Here is a 23075-nt window from a genome sequence, read left to right as displayed (position 1 = left end):
TCTTGGCCTTGTCCCTTGACTATTATGTCCAAGAAATTCTAGTATTTGATGCAATCGAATAAAACAATGGCTCCAATAAAATAAAATAAAATAACTGTTATGCATGATTGTTGTTATTGTTATTACAGTGTTTTTATACATCATGTTTCACGGCCTCATTTTCATGCTGGTATCACAATACTGCTGAATTCAGTAAGGCGTTATGGACCATTTGAACACTTGTGGTTTAGCCTTCATGTATTTACCATTTAACATTACTTTTTTTTTTGTAAACTCAACATTTAATTTCTTCTCTTAATATGTGAATGTGTGTATGTTTACGGTTGAAAGTATGCCAATGTGTTATTTTTGCTATCATTGTTTTTCTTCCATATTTGTACTGTATTCTGAATTAATAAAACTATAAAATTAACAAACTGAGTACTTTTTTGTTTTATCTTTCATTGGATTTAATAGAAAATGTTTCTTGTTTCATTTTCTTATAGTGATGTGTATTTTTGAAGATCTGTATGTTTACGTTTTCGCCATGTGACGGCTTTCAAACATGTTCGTTCCCACGCAATGTGTGACGTGCTCTTTTGTGGTTTTGCTCCTCTCACACCCCCTCAATTCTTATCAGCCCGCACCAGCTTCACAAACGCCACTGATAGTCAGGACTGTCGACGTCTGTATGTAAAAATGTGAATATTTATGAATATTAAATATATCACTTCCTGCACCGATGAAGCTTTAAAAATGCACATGCAGCTTTTTTTCTTTATTTTGTCAATTGGTGTTTGTGTTTTCCCATGTTTAACTTGGGTGATATAATCCAATTGATGGAATTTGGAGCAAAATCATCTTCTGGCCCTCATACATTTAAGAAATGGCGAAGTTCAGGAAATGCATCCAGAAATGCCCCATTTATGTATGAGTAAAAGTGAGGGGTCTTGTGGAAAGCCAGGTCATACATGTTTATCAGTCAGTGAAAGAGTGAACAGAGAGTGTGATGAGGGAAGATAGTAGTTGGATGACTTGTTGCTGACGGAGGGAGAGATAGAAAGAGGAACAGTGTGACGAAATAGAAAGCTTTGCTGGAAGACCAATATGTAGGAAGAATCCTGATCAAACGACCACACAAGAAGAACAAGATGGACGAGAACCCAGCTGTTCATCAGGTGAGGCTTTAAATATATTTACAATTTTTCATTTTGGGGCTTTTGTCAGTGTTAATATCACAGTGGTAGTAGTGGTAGTCACAGGAAATGACAGAAGAAGGTGGGCTGGGATCAGGGAATGCAATGAACCAGAGTCAAACTCCAGTCACCCATATTGCACCAACAGTGTGCAGTAGATTGTTGCCTAAATTATGAAGTTTTGCTTTATATCAGAAAGGTCTCTATATGCCTACATAATAGATGTGTTGTGTGTGGTGTAGTTAAGACTCCTGGTTCACTGTCCTCTATCCACATGATGCCCTTGCGAAAGCTACTTCTCGGGTTGCTGCTGTTCTATTACACGGCTCACTGGAATACTTGATTCTGATTGGTCAATCTGTGAAATATTTCGCACCGTTATTCATGGCATTTCGCACACCCAGGTAAATCAGGAAATCGGCGCTTCTTTCATGTATTTAATATGCGGTCATATTTACCGTTTCTTTGCGAAATTTCACGGGTGAAATGCAGTCCTTTCCATTCGTGCGACCCGCGCGGAAAAAGTTTCGCAGGCGCAGGTCGCGCGAATTCGAAGTTTACCACCACAAAGCTGTTTGAAAGTAACTTCAATGAGCTTCATACAGGGGCGGACTGGCCATCTGTGTGATCTGGAGTATCACAGAACGGCCGGTACTCCAGGACGGCCGGCGGGCCGGCCCACCACCCGCCACACACGCAGTCATAACCTGTTTTTCCCCCCACTAATCTGTTTCACACTCCAGTACTGTAGGTGGCAGCAATGCACCTTTAAGTTGGATGCCAGCGCGGAGCATTATCAGCTCGGCCCAAAAAAACTGCGATCGCGGCCGAAGCAGCTGTGCGGACTAATCTCGATCACGCGAACATTATTACACAGAGTTGCGCGATCCACTGAGAAGCATTTCAATTCAGCGCAGAATTCTCTATCTCTATTATAAACCCACAGATGGCTGTGATTTAAGCTAGTTAAAAGCCAGATTAAACAGCGCTGATATTCTCAACATCTTGACGCAAAAAAAAACAGGTGAAACATTGTTCCAAGAACAAACCAGTTAGAAGACATTTCACTCCACAACTTATGAATTAACTGTAACTTAGTAAAACAAATTTTTTGGCAGAAATGTGCCTGTATTCATATTAAAAATGCTGTTATATTAATAGTCATGTAGGCCTATAAGTGTAGGCTATTAAATGTAATGCAGTAATGTTTTTGTTTAGAAGTTATGGCAGTTTATTTATTTATTTTGCATTAAATATTTATACTAAATGTTTATGCTACAATAGGTTTTTAGAGAATAATATATATATATATTACAATTTTTTCAGGAATTGTTGAACCAGAATATCAAGATATTTTATTATTTCGCATATGATGGTGAAAAGTAAAAAAGTTAAAGTTAAAAGTAAAGGTAAAGGTAAGGTAAAAAAAACACCACCATGTTATAGTAAATATTTTTGAGTATAGCCCTTCTAGATTATTTTATCCCTTTAGCCCTCGCACACAAAAAGGTTGGAGACCCCTGGTATATAGTAACTATATGTTTTATAAGTAGGGTTTCTGTAGCCAGTGACATTTCATTATTTGTATTTTATTTTCAATGCAGATGTAATGGCATTGTACATTTTTTTGTTTTTATTTGAAGACTGAGGCTTCATTAATAAACAAAACCCCAATTGTCATCATTGTTTTTGAGATATTACTTGCTGTGAATACCTTGTCTGATATAGGTTACAGTATTGTGGCATAGTATCAGGACATCCTAGTGGCTAGGGGCGAATGGCTGGATGATGGGCCTATTTGGGAGAAAGTCCAGGGCTGTTTTTTAGCCCCAGTCCGTCCCTGGCTTCATATACTATTTACATAGGACAAAATTGACTCCCACCCTGCAAAATCTCGACGAATTTTCGCTAACGTGACGTCCGCATCTGCCGCCATAACGTTGTAGGCTAGAAATACCTCAGTGACATTTATAGTTTTTATATTGCTGTAATATTGTTGTCGAGTTTGTCTTATTGTTTGGCCGATTGTACATAATGAACTGTTTTTCTTCGCGAATGTTTGAAATTGTTAGTTCACCCAAAAATGAAAATTATCCCATAATTTACTCAGCCTCAACCCATATGACTTTCTTCTTTCAGCCAAAACACAATCGGAGCTATTCAAAATCCTGGCTCTTCCAAGCTTATAAAATGGGAGTGAGTACCTGAGATTTTGAAGCCCAAAGCGCATCCATCCATCATAAAAGTAGCTTTAGTGATGATGGCACAAGGCTACTCTTGGAGATGTCCATTTGATGTATTCATTACATCTGCAAGATGTATTTTTTAGAATATTTTCTCATCTGCAATACGTCTCTGACGTTTCCTGTTAGATGTCATATAGACATTTAGAAGATGTCTTTAAGATATTTAAGATTTAAAATGTATGTAAAACTACCTTTTCTATGATGTTTATCAGATGTTTTTACACAGCACTTTCCAGTCTTCAGATTAACAGATCTTTAGCAGACATCTTACAGACGTACCTGTGCTATCTGGGAAGCGATGTGTTTTTGTAAGAAAGATTAATCATATTTAAAACTTTATAAACTATAATCACTGGCTTCCGGTTATGGCCGTAGGCGAAGTCTAGTTCTGGTGGAAGAGTGACCTCTGACCCGACATATGGCGTAGGATGCAGGCGTAGCTTAAGCTTAGGTGAAAGTGGACACCTCTTGCGGTTCAAACAAATAGGGCTGGGCAACAAACTCAACATTTTCCTTTAAAAATTCTTGTTTTAGACTAATTCCCGACTGGTGTTTTGTTTTTCTATCCTCTGCGCTTCCGCGTTCGTCAATACTCAGGATCTTTGTTAATATAACTCTGATTGTGTTTTTCTGAAAGAAGAGAGTTTTTTCATTTTCATTGTTCTTTAGTGAACATACCTTTGACTTGCTCTCATTGTGGTTGGTTGGATGATTGACTGCTAATGTAATTCCAATCCATCATAAAGTCAACTTTTCCCAAATGTGCTTTTAACTTGACATTTTTTAACAACACATTCATCTCAATATTTACCCACAGGAAATGGTCACGACACCAGAGGAACAGCCTCGTTCTGATGATTCAAATCCAGTGGACTGCAACAAGTACCGCAGGTGCTTAGTTGTTCTCTTTGCCTTCTCTCTCTTCGCAACTACATTAGGTTTGGGCATCTATTCCCACCTGCAAAAGGGATCACAATTGAAATCAGGTACAAAACTAGGAACTAGGCCTTATTCTGGTATAGTTTAATATCATTGGTAACAGTGGTGGTGATTTCTATCTCTTGTCTTTCAGCTGCTCCTCCTTGCCTTTCTCCCGCCTGTCTAAAAGCATCAGAGCATTTTTCTGTTGCCATGGATCCTTTTTCTCACCCCTGTGACTACTTCCTATTTGCCTGTGGAGCAGGTGGATCTTCCACCAACAAGAAGAGAAAGAGAGTCAAGGGGTCCTCCAATGAAGACAATGGAGAACTGGACAAAAAAAGACAAGTGAGGACAGGAGGACTAGTGAGGATGAGAAGAGAGGCAGATGTTCAAGGTGATGGACGGCTAAATACATTTCCAGACAGACAGACTGCTTTACTGAAAGCCATTAAAGAAATACTAGGTGAGTGAAATTCCACTATGTCTTTTGTTCATAAAACAGAACCAACGAAATGGTTTCATAGTGTCTTCAGTTATTATGTCTGCTTCTAACTGTCTGACTTCCTTAGCCTAAGCTGGTTTACTGGTCTTCTAGTCAATCAGACTGGTCAGTTTCAAAGCGGTTTGGGCACTAATCACCTGATCAAGCTGGGAGACCAGCTAGACTTAGGTCTATACTACAGTGGTGTTTGATTGAATGGAGGCTCTGTCATTTCAAAGGAAGATCGAGTGATTTTGATTCAAAATTAGAAGCACAATTTAAAAAAAAGAAAAGAATGGAATGGATGACTGAATCAGTCTAGATAAATAAGATGCATTTTTAAAAAATAGATTGAATTTAAAAAAAAATTATCAGTCTGGGGAACCAAATTAAACTAAAGTACAGATCAAACCAAGTAAATCAGCAAACCATTTGTGGGGGTTTTCTTTCAGCAGGATCTATCTATCTATCTATCTATCTATCTATCTATCTATCTATCTATCTATCTATCTATCTATCTATCTATCTATCTATCTATCTATCTATCTATCTATCTATCTATCATTCTGTCAGTCTTTCATTCATAATTTTGTCTATATTTAATTCACTTGCACTATATGTTAACCTATCTATCTATCTATCTATCTATCTATCTATCTATCTATCTATCTATCTATCTATCTATCTATCTATCTATCTATCTATCTATCTATCTCCCTCTATCTATCTATCTATCTATCTATCTATCTATCTATCTATCTATCTATCTATCTATCTATCTATCATTCTGTCAGTCTTTCATTCATAATTTTGTCTATATTTAATTCACTTGCACTATATGTTAACCTATCTATCTATCTATCTATCTATCTATCTATCTATCTATCTATCTATCTATCTATCTATCTATCTATCTATCTATCTATCTATCTATCTATCTATCTATCTATCTATCTATCCATCCATCCATCCATCCATCCATCCATCCATCCATCCATCCATCCATCCATCCATCCATCCATCCATCCATCCATCCATCCATCCACCCATTGTTATTCTATGTATTCTATCTATTTTTAGTTATATCATTCTCTCTTTCTTTCCCTCTGTCCAAGGCTTAACTTTTGTCAAATATAAGGCAAGACTTTGTCAACATACAAAGTTTGTCTTATTGTTTTTTTCAGTCGCTTTGGTACATTTCTTGAATCATCCTTAACATTTGCAAGTGAATTTTTTAACAAATTGTAAAAACAGCACCACACAATGGATTACCTGCAAAAGCATGTAAATTGCTCCAATTCCTCAGTTCATCTCACAAAAGTTAAACATAAATATTTATGCTAAATGAACAAATCAAGGCCGTCAGAAAGTCAGAAAGATGCTTAATATAGCAGTGAACTTTGTCAGTATTTCCTGATGTAAACTATATCAATGGTGAAAGTCAAGATTCCCCTAAGAGCAATTCATCAATGCCTGCTAAAGACAGGGGGATTTCGGCAATCCTATAAGATCATTACTGTACGACATGGATCTAATAAACTTGGGTATGACATGTATGTAGACTGTACGATGATGACACATGTATGTAGACTGTACGATGATGACACCTATTGAATCGTAGGCTACGACGCAAGTTAGTACAGAAGAATAAAACATCATCAGCATGCGCTATTGGTAAACAAATAGAGTAAGATGAATCGCACTTTGGCAATTGTAGTTTTTATGTGCGCTGAAAAAAAAAGAAGAGTAAGCGAAAGAGGAGAATATGGATGCGGTCATGTCTAAGGAAAAGAGGCCTACTTGGCATGCCAATTTTGTAAATGGAGCTTGAGGTGAGTAGTTTTAAGTTTTAGCACCATGTTGCGTTGATCAATACGCCATTTCATGCTGCATTTTTATTGGCTAGTCAGCAGATGTTGGTCGTAGCAATAAACACACTGTGAGATGATCAGAAAATTATCGCAGGCGATCTTTGGTTGCAAGACCGTGACAACGACTGTCTTTGAACCTCTCTTACTGTGTGACGTAGGACCACCATTTCGGAGCCACGACCACAAAAATCTTTCTTCTGGGACGACCCAAAATTGTACAGTGTGTACCAGGCATAATGCCACATGTGTCAAATTTAGTTCCTAGAGGGCCACTGTCCTCCAACGTTTATCCTCAACCCTGATCAAACTAACATGTCTGTATTTTTCTAGTAATCCTGTAGAGCTTGATTAGCTGGTTCAGGTGTGTTTGTTTTGGGTTGGAGCTAAACTCTGCAGGAAAGTGGATCTCGAGGGCCAGATAACCCCTGATCCAAAACAAAAAGAATATTTGAACTTATTTTGATTAACATGACATAATGTATTGCAAGGCATTGGCCATTTCAATCTGTATGGTCTCTGTGTGATCAGAGTCTCCTGAGGAGGGTGTTTCTATGAGTGCTGCAGAACAGAAACCAAAGAAGTTCTTCAAGACCTGCATGGATGCAGAATCTCCAGAGAAAGTGGGTTCAGGACCCTTCCTCACACTACTCCAGCAGGTACACACCCTTTTTTGGATAAGAGAAAGTAAAAAAGAAAAAAGTACACTTATGTTGCATCATTTATTTTGCTCCAGTGTTCTGTTTTTTATTCTCTCTCTCTCTCTCTCTCTCTCTCTCTCTCTCTCTCTCTCTCTCTCTCTCTCTCTCTCTCTCTCTCTCTCTCTCTCTCTCTCTCTCTCTCTCTCTCTCTCTCTCTCCTCTCTCTCTCTCTCTCTCTCTCTCTCTCTCTCTCTCTCTCTCTCTCTCTCTTCTCTCTCTCTCTCTCTCTCTCTCTCTCTTCTCTCTCTCTCTTCTCTCTCTCTCTCTCTCTCTCTCTGTCTCTGTGTGTGTAGTTAGGTGGTTGGGCAGTATCAGGTGAATGGAATCAGAAAGATTTTAACACCACCCTCACCCTGCTGATGAGCCAGTACTCCACATTTCCTTTCTTCAGTGTATATGTAGGGCCAGACTCTGGTGAAGAGCAAATTACTTCCAATCAACACTACATACAGGTGATCACTAATACAAATTAATTATATATATTTTTTATAATAGCTTGGACCCATTTCTCAATGCCTGGGTCACTTTTTCAAAACTCTTCATTATTTAGAGAATTAAGTAGTCTATTTGGGCTAAACTGTGGATCTTTTTCCATTCCTTTGGAACAAAATGATTTCACTGACTAGACTACGTCTTTCAAATGACATATAAACCAAAATTATATATGCCTACAGGGCAATTTGTACGTTTACATTCTCTAGGGATGCACCGATCATGCTTTTTCTTCTTCCGATTTATTTCACAAGCAAATTGGCCGATTCCGATAACGGTTGCCTTCCCATTTATTTGTTGTAAATGTGCTCTATAACAGGCCAAGCTGACCTTAGATAAAAATATCTGTAGCCATTTGAAATGAGAGGCAACCACTGAATTTAATCAAGATTCCAAAAAAAGATGCTACACAGGTAGCATTAGCAGGTGTTTTTTATTTAATTTAGATTTGTATAATTTCAAGATTTAAAGCAAAAACAGAATGGTCTGACTCGATTTGTGAAATTATGCTACATAAGACACCTGCACGAAACAAAAACAGCAGACAGACTGAATGAAAATGCTAATTCACTCTCTGGCAGTAGGTGGCGCTTATAGAACAGCAGCAATATAGCGTTTCCTTGGTTACCGCTGTACACAAAGCAGTGCTGCGCTTATAAACTGCCATTACACAGAGGTAAGAGCATAGGGTAAGAGGAAAGAAAATGCCTTTGTTCTCCTCTTTGGGCCCGTCTTCAGCGTGTTCCGTCTCTGGCCTTTGTTAACGTCCTGTTTACAGACTTCGTGATATTTCCACACAAATCACCTTTTGGACTTGTGTGCAAGTCCAGAATATAGATTGGCCAAAATAAAACGAAAAACCGGTTGCCGATCGTGTGTTTAGAGCAAAAAACGTCCGGTGCATCTCTAACATACTCTTTTCAAAACTGTTAAAGGGGTCATGAACTGCATTTTTTTTATTATAATGTTTCTTGAGGTGAACTTATAATGTTAGTATAATTTTTACATCAAAAATGGTCATAATTTAGAAATAAATGGTCATTTTCTACCCTGATTTTAGCCCTTTGATTTGAAAGCTCTGTTTGGAGGGGCGTGTCGGCTGTGAGATTGCAGTGTAAACGCCCACTGCTGTGATTGGCTAACTTCTTTACATATGACATATTTGTCGCACATTAGTTTAGGATCCAGTTCTCACTATTAACTAACAATTAACTATGACTTTTGCCTCAATAAACTCCTAATTACTGCTTATTAATAGTTAGTAAGGTAGTTGTTAAGTTTAGGTATTGTGTAGGATTAAGGGATGTAGAATATGGTCATGCAGAATAAGGCATTAATATGTGCTTTATAAGTACTAATAAACAGCCAATATCGTAGTATGCATGCTAATAAGCGACTAGTTAATGGTAAGAATTGGACCCTAAACTAAAGTGTTACCGAAATATTACACGTGGAACTCTTTCAAAAACTTTTACTACGTTTTTACAATTACAGCTGTCAAGATGAACTAATCATGAAAAGTCTTGATTATAGCCTTTTATTTAGATCTACTCCCGTTGCATGGAAGGTTGCAGCGATGAGCATTGTAGCCGATGAAAGACCTCTCTATTGAGCGCAGGAATAGAGTGATCTCGTCTTTGCAACTGGATTTCTGCACTCTTCCAAATGCTCCCTTTATAATTAACAGTGCAAACACAATGTAAACAAGAGATTCATTGTGCAGTGTAGACGGCATCATTGATTATAATGGGAGTTTTGGCACGAGTCCAGAAATCAATCACGGATAAACTCGCACTGTTTAATTGACAGCTCCAGCGATTATAAAAGGAGGGTTCTTTGATTGCTTTCTGTATATAATTTAATCACAGTTTAAATAACAGATTTAAATGCTACTAAGAGAAACCATGTGAAGTTGATCGTTTAGTCACTGACACTTAAAAGCAATAAACGATTTTGAGAGTTTCACGAAATCACTGATCACACAGATTAGGCATCAGAATTAACACGGTTACTTGCATGGTGTGGCACTACTGTCGGGTCTATATCTTACAGTGAAAGTCTGCTCAGCCTGCGCTGAAATTGTGACTGATTTACCAAATAATCCACAGTAAAATGTACCAAACAAACAAATAATGCTCTACTGAGACATTCACATAGTTGAAAATAAATAACCACTTTCCTAGCGTTAGGATCCTTTGGAAGGTAGGCTAATGTTATTTTTAGTCCAGTGATCATGTATCGCTTCTCCTCGTCATCTCACTAACACGCCAGTGGGCGGGGCCAAATACACGATGATGTAGAAGTAGGCGTCGGTCTGATTCTGCAGAGGCATTCTTTCGTCGCACTATTATGTCATAATGTGACAAAATCCCAAACGAGTCGTTTTCTGAGCTTGGATTAAATAAATAAAAGCTGTTTTTGGACTAACAAGGAAGTTTTAAATTCTGAAACTTACAGGATGTTTTTATAGTAAAATGACATGTCAACATGTCAAAAGGAAATTTGTATTTCTCAATTCATGACCCCTTTAAACTTAAGTTCAAAACCTAACATAACAGCAAACTGAACTAGAAAGCAATTTGACAAATTTCTACAATAATGGCATATTGAGATATATTTCAAATCTAAAAAATGAAATGCTATCACAACAATTAGATGTAGCTGAACACTTACACAGGTGTTAATCTTTCAATTTCATTACCATCTATACAAAAGAGGACAATTTATGAATTGGAATTAAGTAATTCATTTAGGAATTTTGTACTGTAATGTAAAAATAAACCATGTAAAATATATGGCAGTGAATTCAAAACATTTTGTTTTGTAATTCATTTTTTACAAAAGAAAACATTGTATAAAGCTACCTTGTTAGAGTTTTTTTTTTTTTTGTGTGTTTTAAGTTTTAAGCAAGTTTGTTGGGTGTCAACCTTTGCTAGTGTTATGGGACAATGACTTGATTTGAGTGTTTATGTAGTTTTATGTATTTTTGGGAAGTAATTTGTATTACACAGTACATGTGTATATCCTCAATATTTTGGTCCATTTTCTTTAGTTTTTGAGATTGTTTCGTCCTCTATGTTGTTTAAGAATGTCTGATTACATTTCCATAGATTGATGAGCCTCATTTTCAGTTCCCTATTGACTGGAACAGCAAGACACATAAATCCAAAGCTAGTACCCGGGTAGGTATTTTATGTTCAGTTTAGCACCAGATTTGACACATAAATAGTGTGGCTAATGCTCATAAAGCATTATTATACAGGCTTCTTTGGTATTTTGGTAACATCTCTTTTGTTGTCTGTCTCTGCTCCTCTTTCTCAGTATTTGCGTCCATTCTATTTGTCCTGTGGTCAGTATTTGGCTCTCTTGGGTGTTCCCTCCAATAAAACCACTCAGCACTGTGGTCTTTACATATCTCTGTCCACAACTCTCGCTGTGGCCACGTCCCCTCTTCACTACCGCCTCAGTCAGAAGTTACTCTACCACAGAACTACCATCCAAGCGCTACAGGTCTGTGTGTTTGTGCTTAAATTGGATTTCCTGTCTGATATATAAATGGGTCAATAACAAATAAGAGTGTCCACGAAAAAAAAAGAAGAAAAAAACCTAGCTTAACTTGTTAACTGTCACCCCCCTTTTTTTAGCATAGATCTGAACTTAAAGACTTAAGGTTGATCTATTTTTAAAGCTGATTATTGCTAAAACATAAAAGCACTTCAAAAAACTAAAGTGTAGTTATAGAAGTTTACTGTAAAGCAAATGTACTAAACATTTTCCAAAATAATTTGGAGTCTAAAATTGCTAGAAAATCAAAGGCATATGTCTAACCAAGTTGTGATCCAAATTTGAAGTTGATATTCCAAAACTTGAGATTGCTAAAAGATTTAAAGAACCGTTTCCACGATAATGCAATGTCCAATTTCAAAACTTAATTTTGAGTCTTTAAGCTTTGGAAAAATACCTAATTAATAATTATTACTATAAAATGTCATAAAGGGAAAAAGCTATAAATAGCACACTACACTGACAGTTAACAGGCTATAACACGTGCCACATTAGTTTCATATGGTTTTGGAAAAACTTTATTAATGGTTCAAGAAAAGCTTAAATTTAATTACTCATGATGTCATGTGATATCTTATAAATAGTAAAATGTAATTTCTTTACAACGTGAACACATGTAAGTCTTATTTGTATGTAATTATTTATTTTTATTTAATTATTTTTATTTCATTTTTCTATTTTATTTCTAAGAAATAATAATAATGTTTATGCCAAACAACTTTTCCTTTCAAGAATTTCATTTTTTTTTCTTATTTTTTTCTTCTTCTTCATTATAATATCAGGACAGTTTAGTTGGATCAACCTGACATTTTCCCCCAAAATGTTTTTTCCCCCCGAAAATATCAAAATATGTGAATTCTGATATTAAAAACATGCTCATCAAAGAAGATGTGTATTCAAGTTACTGTGTGAATAAATTGGATTTTTGAGTATATTAATAGATCAAATAATATATATTAATTGACTAAAGCTGTTTTTCCTGTCCCTCACAGACTGTGGCTCCAGCCATTGATTGGCTTGCTTGCCTACAAGCCATATTTCAGCCCCTTCCTATCAGCCAATCAGATATTGTTTTAGTCCACAATCTCCCGTACATTATCCACATGTCCCAGACAATCAGCCAATGGCGAGTCAAGCAAGAGATAATGGGCGCGTAAGTCACTTTTTGGCATGTTTTCTTAAAATGTTATAGTATAGATTTTGATAAATGATACAAATGTTTTGTGTCTCCATTTGTGCCTATGTATAAATCTGCAGCATCCCTCTTCACACATACATGATCTTTAGTCTTTTGCAAACACTCATACCTGCGCTGGACTCGAGGTTCTTCCAAACCATGAGAAACTATTCCATTGCGACTGGAGACACTCATGAGGTGGGTCGGCATTGGATTCATTCCCCACAAAGCCTATTTGTGTGAAGTGAAGCAGTTCAGACTGCATTATATATTTCATTCGCTTATACTGTCTGTGATTTTAGGAGATGCCACGCTGGTGGCGATGTGTTCAGCAGACAGAGCGAGGATTTGACGCCTTACTCAGTCATGCAATTAGAGAACGACATGCACAGAAAGAGGTACATTTTGGTTGGACCTCATGAACAAATAAAGGATTGATTATGCATGAACATGTATTTAATAGAGCAATGACAAGTGTTTTTCTCTCTCTGCCAGGCTGAAGAGTTGATCCATGATGTTTATTCATCCCTCAAGAAGAAACTAACAGATCTGAGCTGGAGGGACAACAAATCATCAGACTTTATTTTGAATAAGGTATGTTGCGAATCATATACAAAATTAAACTGCGGATGGATTTCGTTCTGATAATCTTGTGTGTTTTTCAGATAAAATCTCTTAATCCAAGACTCTCCACTAAAACAAATAACCTCAATCATACAGAACTCAACCATCTCTATGCAGAGGTAGCTTCATTTGAAGATGGATAAATGAAAAAGCAGTGTAGTCGGATGAGTGAATGAAACATTCTTCATTCGCTGTGTTTCTCCTCCTCTTTGCACTAGGTGGTTTTGAAAGAGGAGGATTTTTTCTCCAACTATCTGCAGATGCTGGCACTGGAGCGGAAGAGCAGGTGCAGACTGCTCTCACACGGCACACCGGCTGAAGGGTGAGTGCTCGCATATTAGCAATAAAATTTAAGGTAATGTTTTGTCACAATTTGGATTTGTATATTATTTCACTGTAATCTTCTTAAAATCACAGTTTAAATACACAGTACTATATGCGTTGTTTATAACAGTAAATATATTATACTTTTTTATTTATTTATTGTTTTTATATAAAATATAAAAAATATGTTTTTATAAGATTTTATTGTTTATATATTCATATAAAGGTTTTACTTTTATTTCTTAACTAATATACTTTATTTTTCCCCTTCCCCCAAAATAAACATTAAAACATTTTTAAAATTAAACATTATAAGGCTCATGTGACCTGAGTTATTTGCAGCATATACAATTTTATATCTATGGATTATGCAAATGGGGGTTACCTTCAAAAGGCTCAAATAATTTGACCTGAATGTCAAATTTTAGTTTTCATATCCTTTTTTACTTGGGTTATCCCTATTCTGACATTAAAGTCTGATATTAAAAACTTAAATCTTTCCATCGGTTGTTGGAGGGATGGAGGAAGCTTGGAATGAGAGATTGAGGTTGATTGAGGGTTTAAGCGGACTAAATGATTGGAAAAGTCTATCATTTCACTGGCAGTGACATTTTAATTAAAGAGTTTTTGTTTGAAAAGTGAAACGCATGCATTGATTAATTGCTTGCATTTTGAAAATAGATAGGGTGAATATTCAATTCATGCCATCATCATCCATTTTACATTCCTGTCTTTCCTCTCCTCTAGTTTGTCTATCACTCCATCCATCTCTGGTAATGACATCATCATCCCTGTTGGAATGTTTGTTTTGCCTTTCTTCCATCCCTCATATCCCAGGTATCTTATTACAACATAAAAACAGAATATTCATTCAACTGTAAAATTTTTAACTTGGGTATATACTAATATACTTTGCACTGCTGTTAGTAAAATGTTAATATGTTATTGTGTAATGTTACTCTGATTATTCCTCATTCTCCACTCCATTCTAGTTTTTATGATGAAGATGTATGATGCATAAAATGTTTACATAAGGAATAATCCTCAGCTAGCTACGACTTGGAGGCAAATAACTTTTTGAAAATTGAATTATGACATTTATTTGAATTAATTAACCTAGCGAGATAGATAGAGAGAGAGAGAGATGCGTGTGAATTACCTGCAACTGTGAGTTTAATTACTTCAAAAACAGCAACATTGAAAACAAGTTTCTGTGCTCCTGTTTCCGAGATGTATGTGTGTGTGCGCGCTTTACTGCAAGCAAAGCGTTGACATAGACCAGTGATTTAACTGACTTGGAACTACCTGTGCATTAAACAGTATTATTGTACACCTTTCAGCCAATCAGAATCAAGTATTCAGAAAGACCATGGTATAAATTACAATATTCTCTAGGGCACTGAATTATGGGACACTGGGATCTCTGATGGCTAAAGATCTTCTCCACCTTCTGCTTCCTGATAGTAAGTCGGTATGGATTTCAATATGAATATGCATATGTGATGTGTTTTTGAGTTTTTTTTAATTCCCTTCTATGTTTCTCATCACCAGTCCACACACAGGCCAACAATCCAGAGTCAGAGAGTATGTGCGTGTTGTCTCATTATCTGAATGTGACCAAAGATCCGGGACAGGCTGGCAAATTCTCCCTTCCCCCCTCCAAACAGCAGGAGGTTTGGGTGCAGTACTCTGCTCTACAGGTGGCACTGGATGTAAGTTAACTCACTGTAGTCTAGGGGTTTTCAATCGTTTAGATGCCACAGACCCCCATATGATCACCCCATACTAAGATTTAACAGGCATCTTAAATAGTTTCAAAGACTCAATCTATACTGTGCAAAAATTATTTGCAAAAAAATATTATTATGAATGTTTTTGTTTCTGCCCAGCTAACAGGGAACTTTGGGACATGAAAAATGGAATATTCCCTTAATGTTTGCATAACAAAAACAAAAACAAAAAAGGTTTTAAAACTAAAAATCCTGGAAATTTTGGATGTTTGTAAAATATTCAGAAATAATGGTTTCATAATTTAATAAAAATGTTAGTAAAAATTATAAGAATATAGCCTAATTTTATTAGCTGGGTATTAAGTACTATGTTGTTTTTCTACTAATTATAGTACTGTAGTCTTAGATGTATTATTTATTTATTAATTTATTTAAATCTTTTTATTTTATTTTACATTTTTTCCCACTGTTTTTCTTTAAACTTTTCAACAGACCCCCTAGCACTTCCATAAGGCCCCCTATTTGAAAATCTCTGCTCTGGTAACCAAACATTTGTCTTTGTCAACCTTTTACATTCCATATTTGTTCCTTACAGGCTTATGAGATGAGTTTCACAAGACATCCAACGGACTCATCTCTATCAGGCCTCTCTGACATACCCCTGTTCCTCTCATCCTTTACTAAGGTACAGAGAACATCTCTAAGAGAATTAGACACTCAAGCATGTGTGCTAATCAAACATTCAAATCAAATGTTACAGGTAACGTGTGACGCTGACCCCTACCGTGAGTTCATGCCCTTTGAACCTTCATTTCTGGTGACAGTCCTGTGTTCGGACTCAGGGCTCTGCCCCAAACTGCTGACCTGCCTGAATAAATCTCAGAGTTCTCCTCATGAGATATGCCAGAGTCGAACGCTGCACTGAATCTGGGAGGACCTGTTGGAGCTGGTTTGGGACTATTGAACCATTGGAGCTGCTCAATGTTTAGTGAAAATAGGAGAAAGTCATTCCAGAGATCACTTTTTATATTCACTGGATGGGTTTAAAAATGTCACATATAGTACATCTAGGCAATATTATTACATTTGATAAGTGATGTACAGTATGATGAACAGTTAAAAGCTGCTTGGTGGATATGATCTCTCATAACACTTTGAAAATGTACCGTGCTTTTACAGAATTTGAGGGGAATTCATGCAAAATAATATATTATGGGAGGAAGGAAATCTCATGCATTTTTACAACACATATGGCAGTATTTCCTAGTTTGTTTATAAAGTTACACTGGTTTAATATGTGGTAACTATGGTCTTACTGTAAACAGTTAAACTGGTTACTACAAGAACTATGTTAAGTTTTAGCAAGGAAGGAGCGCATTTCCATTTGTGATGAATGTACCTGTAGTACTCTCTCTAGTGTAAATACAGTTTGAGGTCTGAAGTCGGAATGTATCATAAATGTCACTCTTATATGTGAAACTTATTATATTTGGAAGAAACGTAGAATTGTGTTTTGGAATGTGTTCTTTTCGGGTGTGTATCATGAAAGCGAAGGGTTTGTTTTGATTATGACACTAGCAAAAAGCGACTTTTTTTTTTTTTTTAAAGTGTTGTTTAAAATTGTGTTTATAAATGTATTATTGGTTTCATAATAACATAATGCCATTTAATAGGTGGTCAAGTGTAGTATTTTACAGCGACATTTTTAATTATGTAGAGAGGCCGTCATCAGCGTGCGCCACTCTGAACAAACTCGTTGTTGTGACGTACATTTGATGTGTCGTAGTAGTTCTGTGTCAACATGGCTGCACGCGCTGGAGACAAGCGTGGTCTGAAGCATTTAGATGAATATGAACCAAAACCGGCAAAACACCTAAGAAGTCTGCACGATCAAATGACGGAAAAGCGTCTTGTTGTTGTTTTAGAAGGAGCGACACTTGAAACCGTAAAGGTAAAAGACAAGGAGGCTCGGTAGATAATAAACTTAGTGTTGGACCTGGTCTTGTTCACTTGACATGAATAATAATATTTCTCATAACCGTATGTTTCAGCACTTGAATGTGAACGTGTTTCTGTTTAGGTTGGAAAGACATTTGAGTTGCTGAACTGTGATCAGCATAAGAGTATGATTATGAAGAGTGGAAGAGACCCTGGGAAGATTCGCCCTGATATCACACATCAGGTAAAGCTCTCCAGTGTTTGAAATGAATTGTTAGTTTTCGTCATCTAAACCATTTCAATATTACCATGCCCATATTAATCCCCATAATACACCGGGTGTCGTTTTTTCTCGATTTTTTTGGAGATGCATACAAATTCTATAGTTTTAGTAAAGCATAGTTTTTAAAGTTATTTAAGATATCCTACTATTTTAATAAAGTTACACCTTTTGCGTTGTTGTCGATTTGGACCAGGGCATCAACCGAGGCTTTACAAATGATGTCAGTTATGCAGCAGACTATATAACTGACATCATTTGTATATATATATATATATATATATATACACACAAGTTCGATTTTGTCTCAAAAATATTTTTATCCCATTTTCTATATCTCTCACACACTTTTGGGAATGAATTGTGTTGGTAAACATTGCAGCATGACAAGTTGATATTGTTCATTACTCGATTATATTCTTGTCAATTTCATATGTATGAGAAATTTCTGTTTTTGTTTTTCTTGCATTGGTGTTTTTTCTGTTGTTAATGTAACAGTTAAAATTTTAAAGATTTTCAAAAAGGGCATACATGTAATAATAATATGGTAATATCACTCTATCAGTCAAAATTGACATGTTTGCACATTTACTCATCATTAGTGAGAAGTTATCAATCAGATACAATATGGTTTTAGTTGAAAAATGCAAAGGTATGACTGTTTTAAAAAACGTACATTCCACGGTGTCCAAATGGTATGCAGGGTTTGAATGCATTATGAAGGTTAAAAGAAGAAAACAAGCCATCTTCTGATGATTTTGACACTGAGATTTTTATTTGTACCACATCTGTCCTCTGAATGTCACGTCTGCTTTCCCACAGTGCCTGCTGATGTTACTGGACAGTCCTTTGAATAGAGCTGGACTGCTGCAAGTGTACATTCACACAGAGAAGAATGTTTTGATTGAGATCAACCCACAGACAAGAATTCCTCGCACCTTTGCACGATTTTGTGGACTGATGGGTAAATTAACATGGAGACTCCATTTGCACATTGACTGTAATGTCAGTATTGTAACGGGTTACACTATTTTAAGGCGATGTAGTTAGTGTAATTACTCAAATAAGAACTGAGTAATATTAATTATCTGCATGTATTTACTATATGGTTAAGTTTAGGGTTAGTTACTTGTAACCAACATTTGGCGGGAGGGGGAGCCTTTATTTAAATAAACAATTTAAGAGAATAAAAAAATTCTAGGTAAAAGTTCTAGTTCTAATTGTAGTTGTGAGCTGATCAATTTACATTATTTGCAAATAGTACTTAAATACGCATACATTCACTCTTATTAATATGTTGAATACGCAAAATGTTTCCTGTCTCATTAGAATCAGTTATGAATTGCGTGCATCATGTAAATGATAGCATATTTTCAAATTCAAAACGGCAAAATGTGATTTAACTAATAATGACCTGCACTTCTACAGCATTTATTAATCTGAGTTAATTTCAGTATTTACTCATATATTATTAAAATCAAAAGTTGTATTTTCTTAACATTAGTTAATGCACTGTTAACTAACATGAACAAACAATGAAGGGCTATATATTTTTTATTAAATAACATTAACAAAGCTGAATAAATACTGTAGCCAATGTACTTTTCCAATTATTGTTAGGAACTTGTCCCCTTCACTGTGATGGTTGGTATTATACACCCCTGGGCAAAAGAAAAATGGACCAAGCCAAAAATGGCAAAATATTTAGTGGTCTTTTAATGGTCTTAAACATTTTAATCACAAATCACTAGTCAGGAAATGAGCAAGAATTGCACAAGTACTGTAGATAATGAAACTTAGTGCAGAATAGCTTTCTCCAACTTGCAGACAGCTTTTTACATGTTTCACTCGATGTTGATGGCTTCAAACAGTTAGTGAGTTGTTGAAAAATGTCTCCTAGTTAGTTTGTTTGATGCGAGACCAAGTATTCTCTTTAGGGTTCAAATCTGGACTCTGACAAGCCAAAACATGAGCCTGATGGACTTGTTCTCAAGCCACTTCTTGGTGGTCTTTGAAATTTGGCAGGAGCATTGTCTTGTTGAAAAATATCTGATCATTCCTCTTTAGATAACAACTTTTTAATTGTGGGAAGCAAGACATTCTGCAATATTCTCCTATATTTCTCAGCAGATTTTTTTTTATTTACACCACACAGGCACACACAACTTCCCATATTCTGCCAAAACTAAATTCCATCTTTGATGTTTTGCTGAGACAGCAGGGGCTTTTTAAGAAGTGCATTTGCTAAAAGTTTGGGTAATGAACCAATAATTTGTGGTTCAGACAATTAATTGCTTAGTTTAGCCATTTTGGACTTGGCCCATTTTTTTGCCTAGGAGTGTACATTATTTACTATCATTACTATAGTAAGTACATGTGACTGACTTGTAACAACACCTTAAAATAAAGTGTTACCTTGTAATGCAAAAAAAACCCTGTAAAGTTGTATGTAAATTTAGTTTCCTACAATGTGTCCTCCTATAGTCCAGCTCCTGCACAAGTTGAGTGTGAGAGCAGCGGATGGCTCTCAGCGTTTGTTGAGGCTCATTAAAAATCCAGTGTCGGACCACCTGCCACCTGGATGCCCCCGATTTTCCACATCGTTCAAAGCAGGAGATGCTGTATGTCCCAGAACAATCGTCCCTAAAGATGGACCTGCCGCTATTGTCATTGGAGCATTTGCGCATGGAGCAGTGAGTCTAAAATATACTCTCCATGCTTAGAAAATGATTTCATAAACATGAATTTTCATCACTTTTTTCAAGTAAATCAGCATACTAAATTCTGTTTCTCAATCCTGATGTAGGTGAACGTCGACTACACCGAGAAGACCTTGTCCATCAGTAACTATCCTCTATCTGCAGCTCTGACCTGTGCCAAGATGTGTTCAGCGTTTGAAGAGGTCTGGGGAGTCTTATGACAAAACCAAACTGATATGAACTGTCATGTTTCTGCCTGATTAGGGAACAGACCTTTGGACCGCATTCTGTGTGTATGTGTTTCATATGTGACGTCACCACAGAGGAGATTATTTCATGTATTGTAACACAATTTTAACACGCTGAAGCAAACAGTACTCTGGGGTATTAAACCTAAACCTTTTTGTATAGGTTTACATATTTAATAATAAACCCAGATTTGCATTTAAATCTGTTCCTGATATGTAAAACAACACTTTTCCTTTTTTTCTCCTTGCAATAAAATAGATGTTTCACATTCTCTTTTACACATCAGGCACTTCAGCTTTATTCTTATGTTCTTCATTCCCACTAGACAGCTTCAAAAACACTCTCCTCCTGAGTTTAGTCTCTCTGGACTCTTTAGCTTCCTTTATCTTCAACTGTGCTAGTTTAGATGTTACTTAAATGTTTTTTTTTTTTGGTTCTCCCTACTTGTTTTGTTCTTTATTTCTTTCCACAGTTGGCACATTTCCTAACAGGTCATGATTTTATTCATTTGAGTTTCTGCCTCAGATCTTGTATGTTGGCCATCTATAGGTTTTTGGCAAATTGCTTTTGTAGTTTTTCTATTATTTGACTTTTTTTTTCTCATGCAACAGTTACAACACCATTATTTCTATTTTCAAGAGGCTAAATGTTAATATGTTCACACAGGAAAATAACTTGGAAACGAATACCCTTAAACAATCTGATATAATATAAAAGTCATGGAAATGCTTATGTACTCCCCCCAGTTATTAAATTTTTCATTCTGAACTAGTCATTGTCTAGATGGTGATTTGTGAGAAGCGTTCATTCGAGTCAGTTCTCTCCGTTAACCTGAATAATTCAAATTCATTGAATTCAGATAGTTAGAACAATTGATAGATAGAAAGATTGAACAATATAGAATGATCGATAGATTGAATGATCGATAAACAGACAGATCAATAGAAAGATTGAACGATCGATAGATGGAGCGATTTATATAACGAAAGATAGAACAATTGATAGATAGAAAGATTGATAGATGAAAGAGAACAATTGATTGATAGAAACATTGATTGAATGATCGATAGATGGAAAGATAAAACAATTGATAGAAAGATAGGACAATTCATAGATAGAAAGTAGAACGATCGATAGATGGAAAGATTGATTGAACTAAGATAGAACGATCGATAGATAGAAGGATATAGAAAGATTGAACGATCGATCGGTAGAAAGATTGATCGATTGATAGATAGAAAAATAAAATGATCGATAGAACAAACGATAGATGGAACAATAGAGAACGATCGATAGACAGAATGATAGAACAATCGATAGAAAGATATAATGATCGATCGATAGATTTAAAGATGGAACAATAGATAGTTAGAAGGATAAAATGATAGATAGATATAATTATTTATGCAACTTATTTAGGACGCCATAGGACAGACATCCATACCAGACTACAAAATACAAAACTTTTATTAACCAGAAAGCATATATGTACATGACGCAGAATGTACATTGTCAGAAGTCGAGCAGTCTTTCAAGAGGCATCGTCCTTTTCTTCTACAGCCGCCAGTACAGAAGAGCTGCAGGCGTTCATCGGCCCCTCAGTGGAGTTCTCCAGAAGAGTCTCCTCCAGTTCATCCGCTGATTCCTCGCTCATCTCTGGGTCATCGCAATCTTTAGATTCGTCAAGCGCCGATTTCTCTGTGTCTATCGGATCCAGGTAGTGACAAACTGCGCTCTTGCGTCCGAACGACTCCTCATCGTGGAGAGCCAGAACCTCTATGCGGTTAGAGACGGGCTCGTCCTCCTTCCTCTCGGAGAGAAACGTCCGCTGCAGCATCAGCTTCTTCATTGTGTGACATTTGTATTTAAGGGCTGGTTTAGAGTCTGCACCATCCTCTTCAAATAACACACATGTTCCGATGGCGTCCTCGTATTCTCCAGCGAACAGATACCGGCCCACCTGCATCATGGGCTGCTCGCTGTCGATGTCCACTATCTTACAGGTGCTCTGCCGACTGGACAGTAAATCAGAGCCGATCATTCCAGACAGTTCTGCCACAACCAGCTGCTCCTCCTCCTCCCATTCGTCCTCCATGGCAGTTGTGTTCACTCACTCAACCCTTGAGTTGAAGCTCTCTCCGACAACTTCAAGTAGCGAATTTCTTTCGCAGAATGTGCGCGACGGAAGTAGTAATGTGTGCGATTCATTTAAGCGAATCGGTTCTTTCGAACAGTTCGGTTTTAAGAACCGGTTCAAAGACGATAATGTTTACGCAACGTACACTCGCTGCCGACATCTTATTTTTAAAAGTTTTTAAATAAAGGTCTTTATTGCAGTTTCATGTGTCCCAGTTCATTTTGTTGCAGCCATAATTCAGCTTGAACACTTAGAACCTAAATATAATTTTCATTTTACGTCAGTACTTAAATTATTTTGTCAAGAAACGTTCTTGTATATTTAAATACAATTTAAAACAGGGTTTAATATGTGTGTGTTTGTGATATTCGGCTATTGAAGTAAATTAATTTAAACCTCGGTTTACCTGGGGGAAAAAACGAGGAGGGAAAAAAAATCCACCGATTTAGAAAAGATCCGACTCTAAAGA

At 36.4% G+C, this 23075-nt stretch overlaps 3 protein-coding genes across 4 annotated transcripts; 2 read left to right on the top strand and 1 right to left on the bottom strand.

Annotated features, from left to right (window-relative positions):
• The first annotated feature begins 1090 nt into the window (after positions 1 to 1090).
• kel (Kell metallo-endopeptidase (Kell blood group)) lies at positions 1091 to 16678 on the top strand. Its single transcript, XM_056234907.1, has 18 exons — positions 1091 to 1157; positions 4239 to 4407; positions 4494 to 4805; positions 7223 to 7350; positions 7686 to 7844; positions 10995 to 11066; positions 11206 to 11394; positions 12441 to 12601; positions 12706 to 12823; positions 12928 to 13023; positions 13121 to 13219; positions 13291 to 13368; positions 13468 to 13571; positions 14321 to 14410; positions 14969 to 15036; positions 15125 to 15285; positions 15899 to 15988; positions 16064 to 16678. The coding sequence occupies exons 1-18, from the start codon at positions 1131 to 1133 to the stop codon at positions 16226 to 16228; spliced, it is 2286 nt and encodes a 761-aa protein (XP_056090882.1). The 5' UTR covers positions 1091 to 1130; the 3' UTR covers positions 16229 to 16678.
• A 385-nt stretch (positions 16679 to 17063) lies between these two features.
• On the top strand, positions 17064 to 20749 carry emg1 (EMG1 N1-specific pseudouridine methyltransferase). Of its 2 annotated transcripts, none has more exons than XM_056234865.1 (5): positions 17064 to 17254; positions 17384 to 17485; positions 18344 to 18485; positions 20006 to 20214; positions 20328 to 20749. In XM_056234865.1, the coding sequence occupies exons 1-5, from the start codon at positions 17105 to 17107 to the stop codon at positions 20439 to 20441; spliced, it is 717 nt and encodes a 238-aa protein (XP_056090840.1). In that variant the 5' UTR covers positions 17064 to 17104; the 3' UTR covers positions 20442 to 20749. The 2 variants fall into 2 exon arrangements, with proteins under 2 accessions (XP_056090840.1, XP_056090841.1); XM_056234866.1 differs by having other exon boundaries at positions 20006 to 20220; positions 20334 to 20749.
• A 1169-nt stretch (positions 20750 to 21918) lies between these two features.
• gtf3c6 (general transcription factor IIIC, polypeptide 6, alpha) lies at positions 21919 to 22657 on the bottom strand. Its single transcript, XM_056234836.1, has one exon. It carries the CDS (start codon positions 22562 to 22564, stop codon positions 22001 to 22003), a length of 564 nt encoding a protein of 187 aa, XP_056090811.1. The 5' UTR covers positions 22565 to 22657; the 3' UTR covers positions 21919 to 22000.
• Positions 22658 to 23075: the final 418 nt, after the last annotated feature.

The sequence above is a fragment of the Rhinichthys klamathensis genome, unplaced genomic scaffold, assembly GCF_029890125.1.
Source record: "Rhinichthys klamathensis goyatoka isolate OS25496 unplaced genomic scaffold, OSU_Roscu_1.1 h1tg000407l_1, whole genome shotgun sequence".
Lineage (NCBI taxonomy): Eukaryota > Metazoa > Chordata > Actinopteri > Cypriniformes > Leuciscidae > Rhinichthys > Rhinichthys klamathensis.
Note: the sequence above shows the minus strand (reverse complement) of the source record. Positions and strands in the feature narration are given on the sequence as shown.

Excerpts from the sequence above, each read along its gene's own strand:
- kel (XM_056234907.1), top strand. The coding sequence starts at position 1,131 with ATGGACGAGAACCCAGCTGTTCATCAG. Across the intron at positions 12,824-12,927 it reads CGACTGGAGACACTCATGAG|GAGATGCCACGCTGGTGGCG; the intron begins GTGGGTCGGCAT and ends CTGTGATTTTAG. Across the intron at positions 14,411-14,968 it reads TTCCATCCCTCATATCCCAG|GGCACTGAATTATGGGACAC; the intron begins GTATCTTATTAC and ends AATATTCTCTAG.
- emg1 (XM_056234865.1), top strand. The coding sequence starts at position 17,105 with ATGGCTGCACGCGCTGGAGACAAGCGTGGTCTGAAGCATTTAGATGAA. Across the intron at positions 17,486-18,343 it reads GCCCTGATATCACACATCAG|TGCCTGCTGATGTTACTGGA; the intron begins GTAAAGCTCTCC and ends GCTTTCCCACAG. Across the intron at positions 18,486-20,005 it reads ACGATTTTGTGGACTGATGG|TCCAGCTCCTGCACAAGTTG; the intron begins GTAAATTAACAT and ends GTCCTCCTATAG.
- gtf3c6 (XM_056234836.1), bottom strand. The coding sequence starts at position 22,564 with ATGGAGGACGAATGGGAGGAGGAGGAGCAGCTGGTTGTGGCAGAACTG.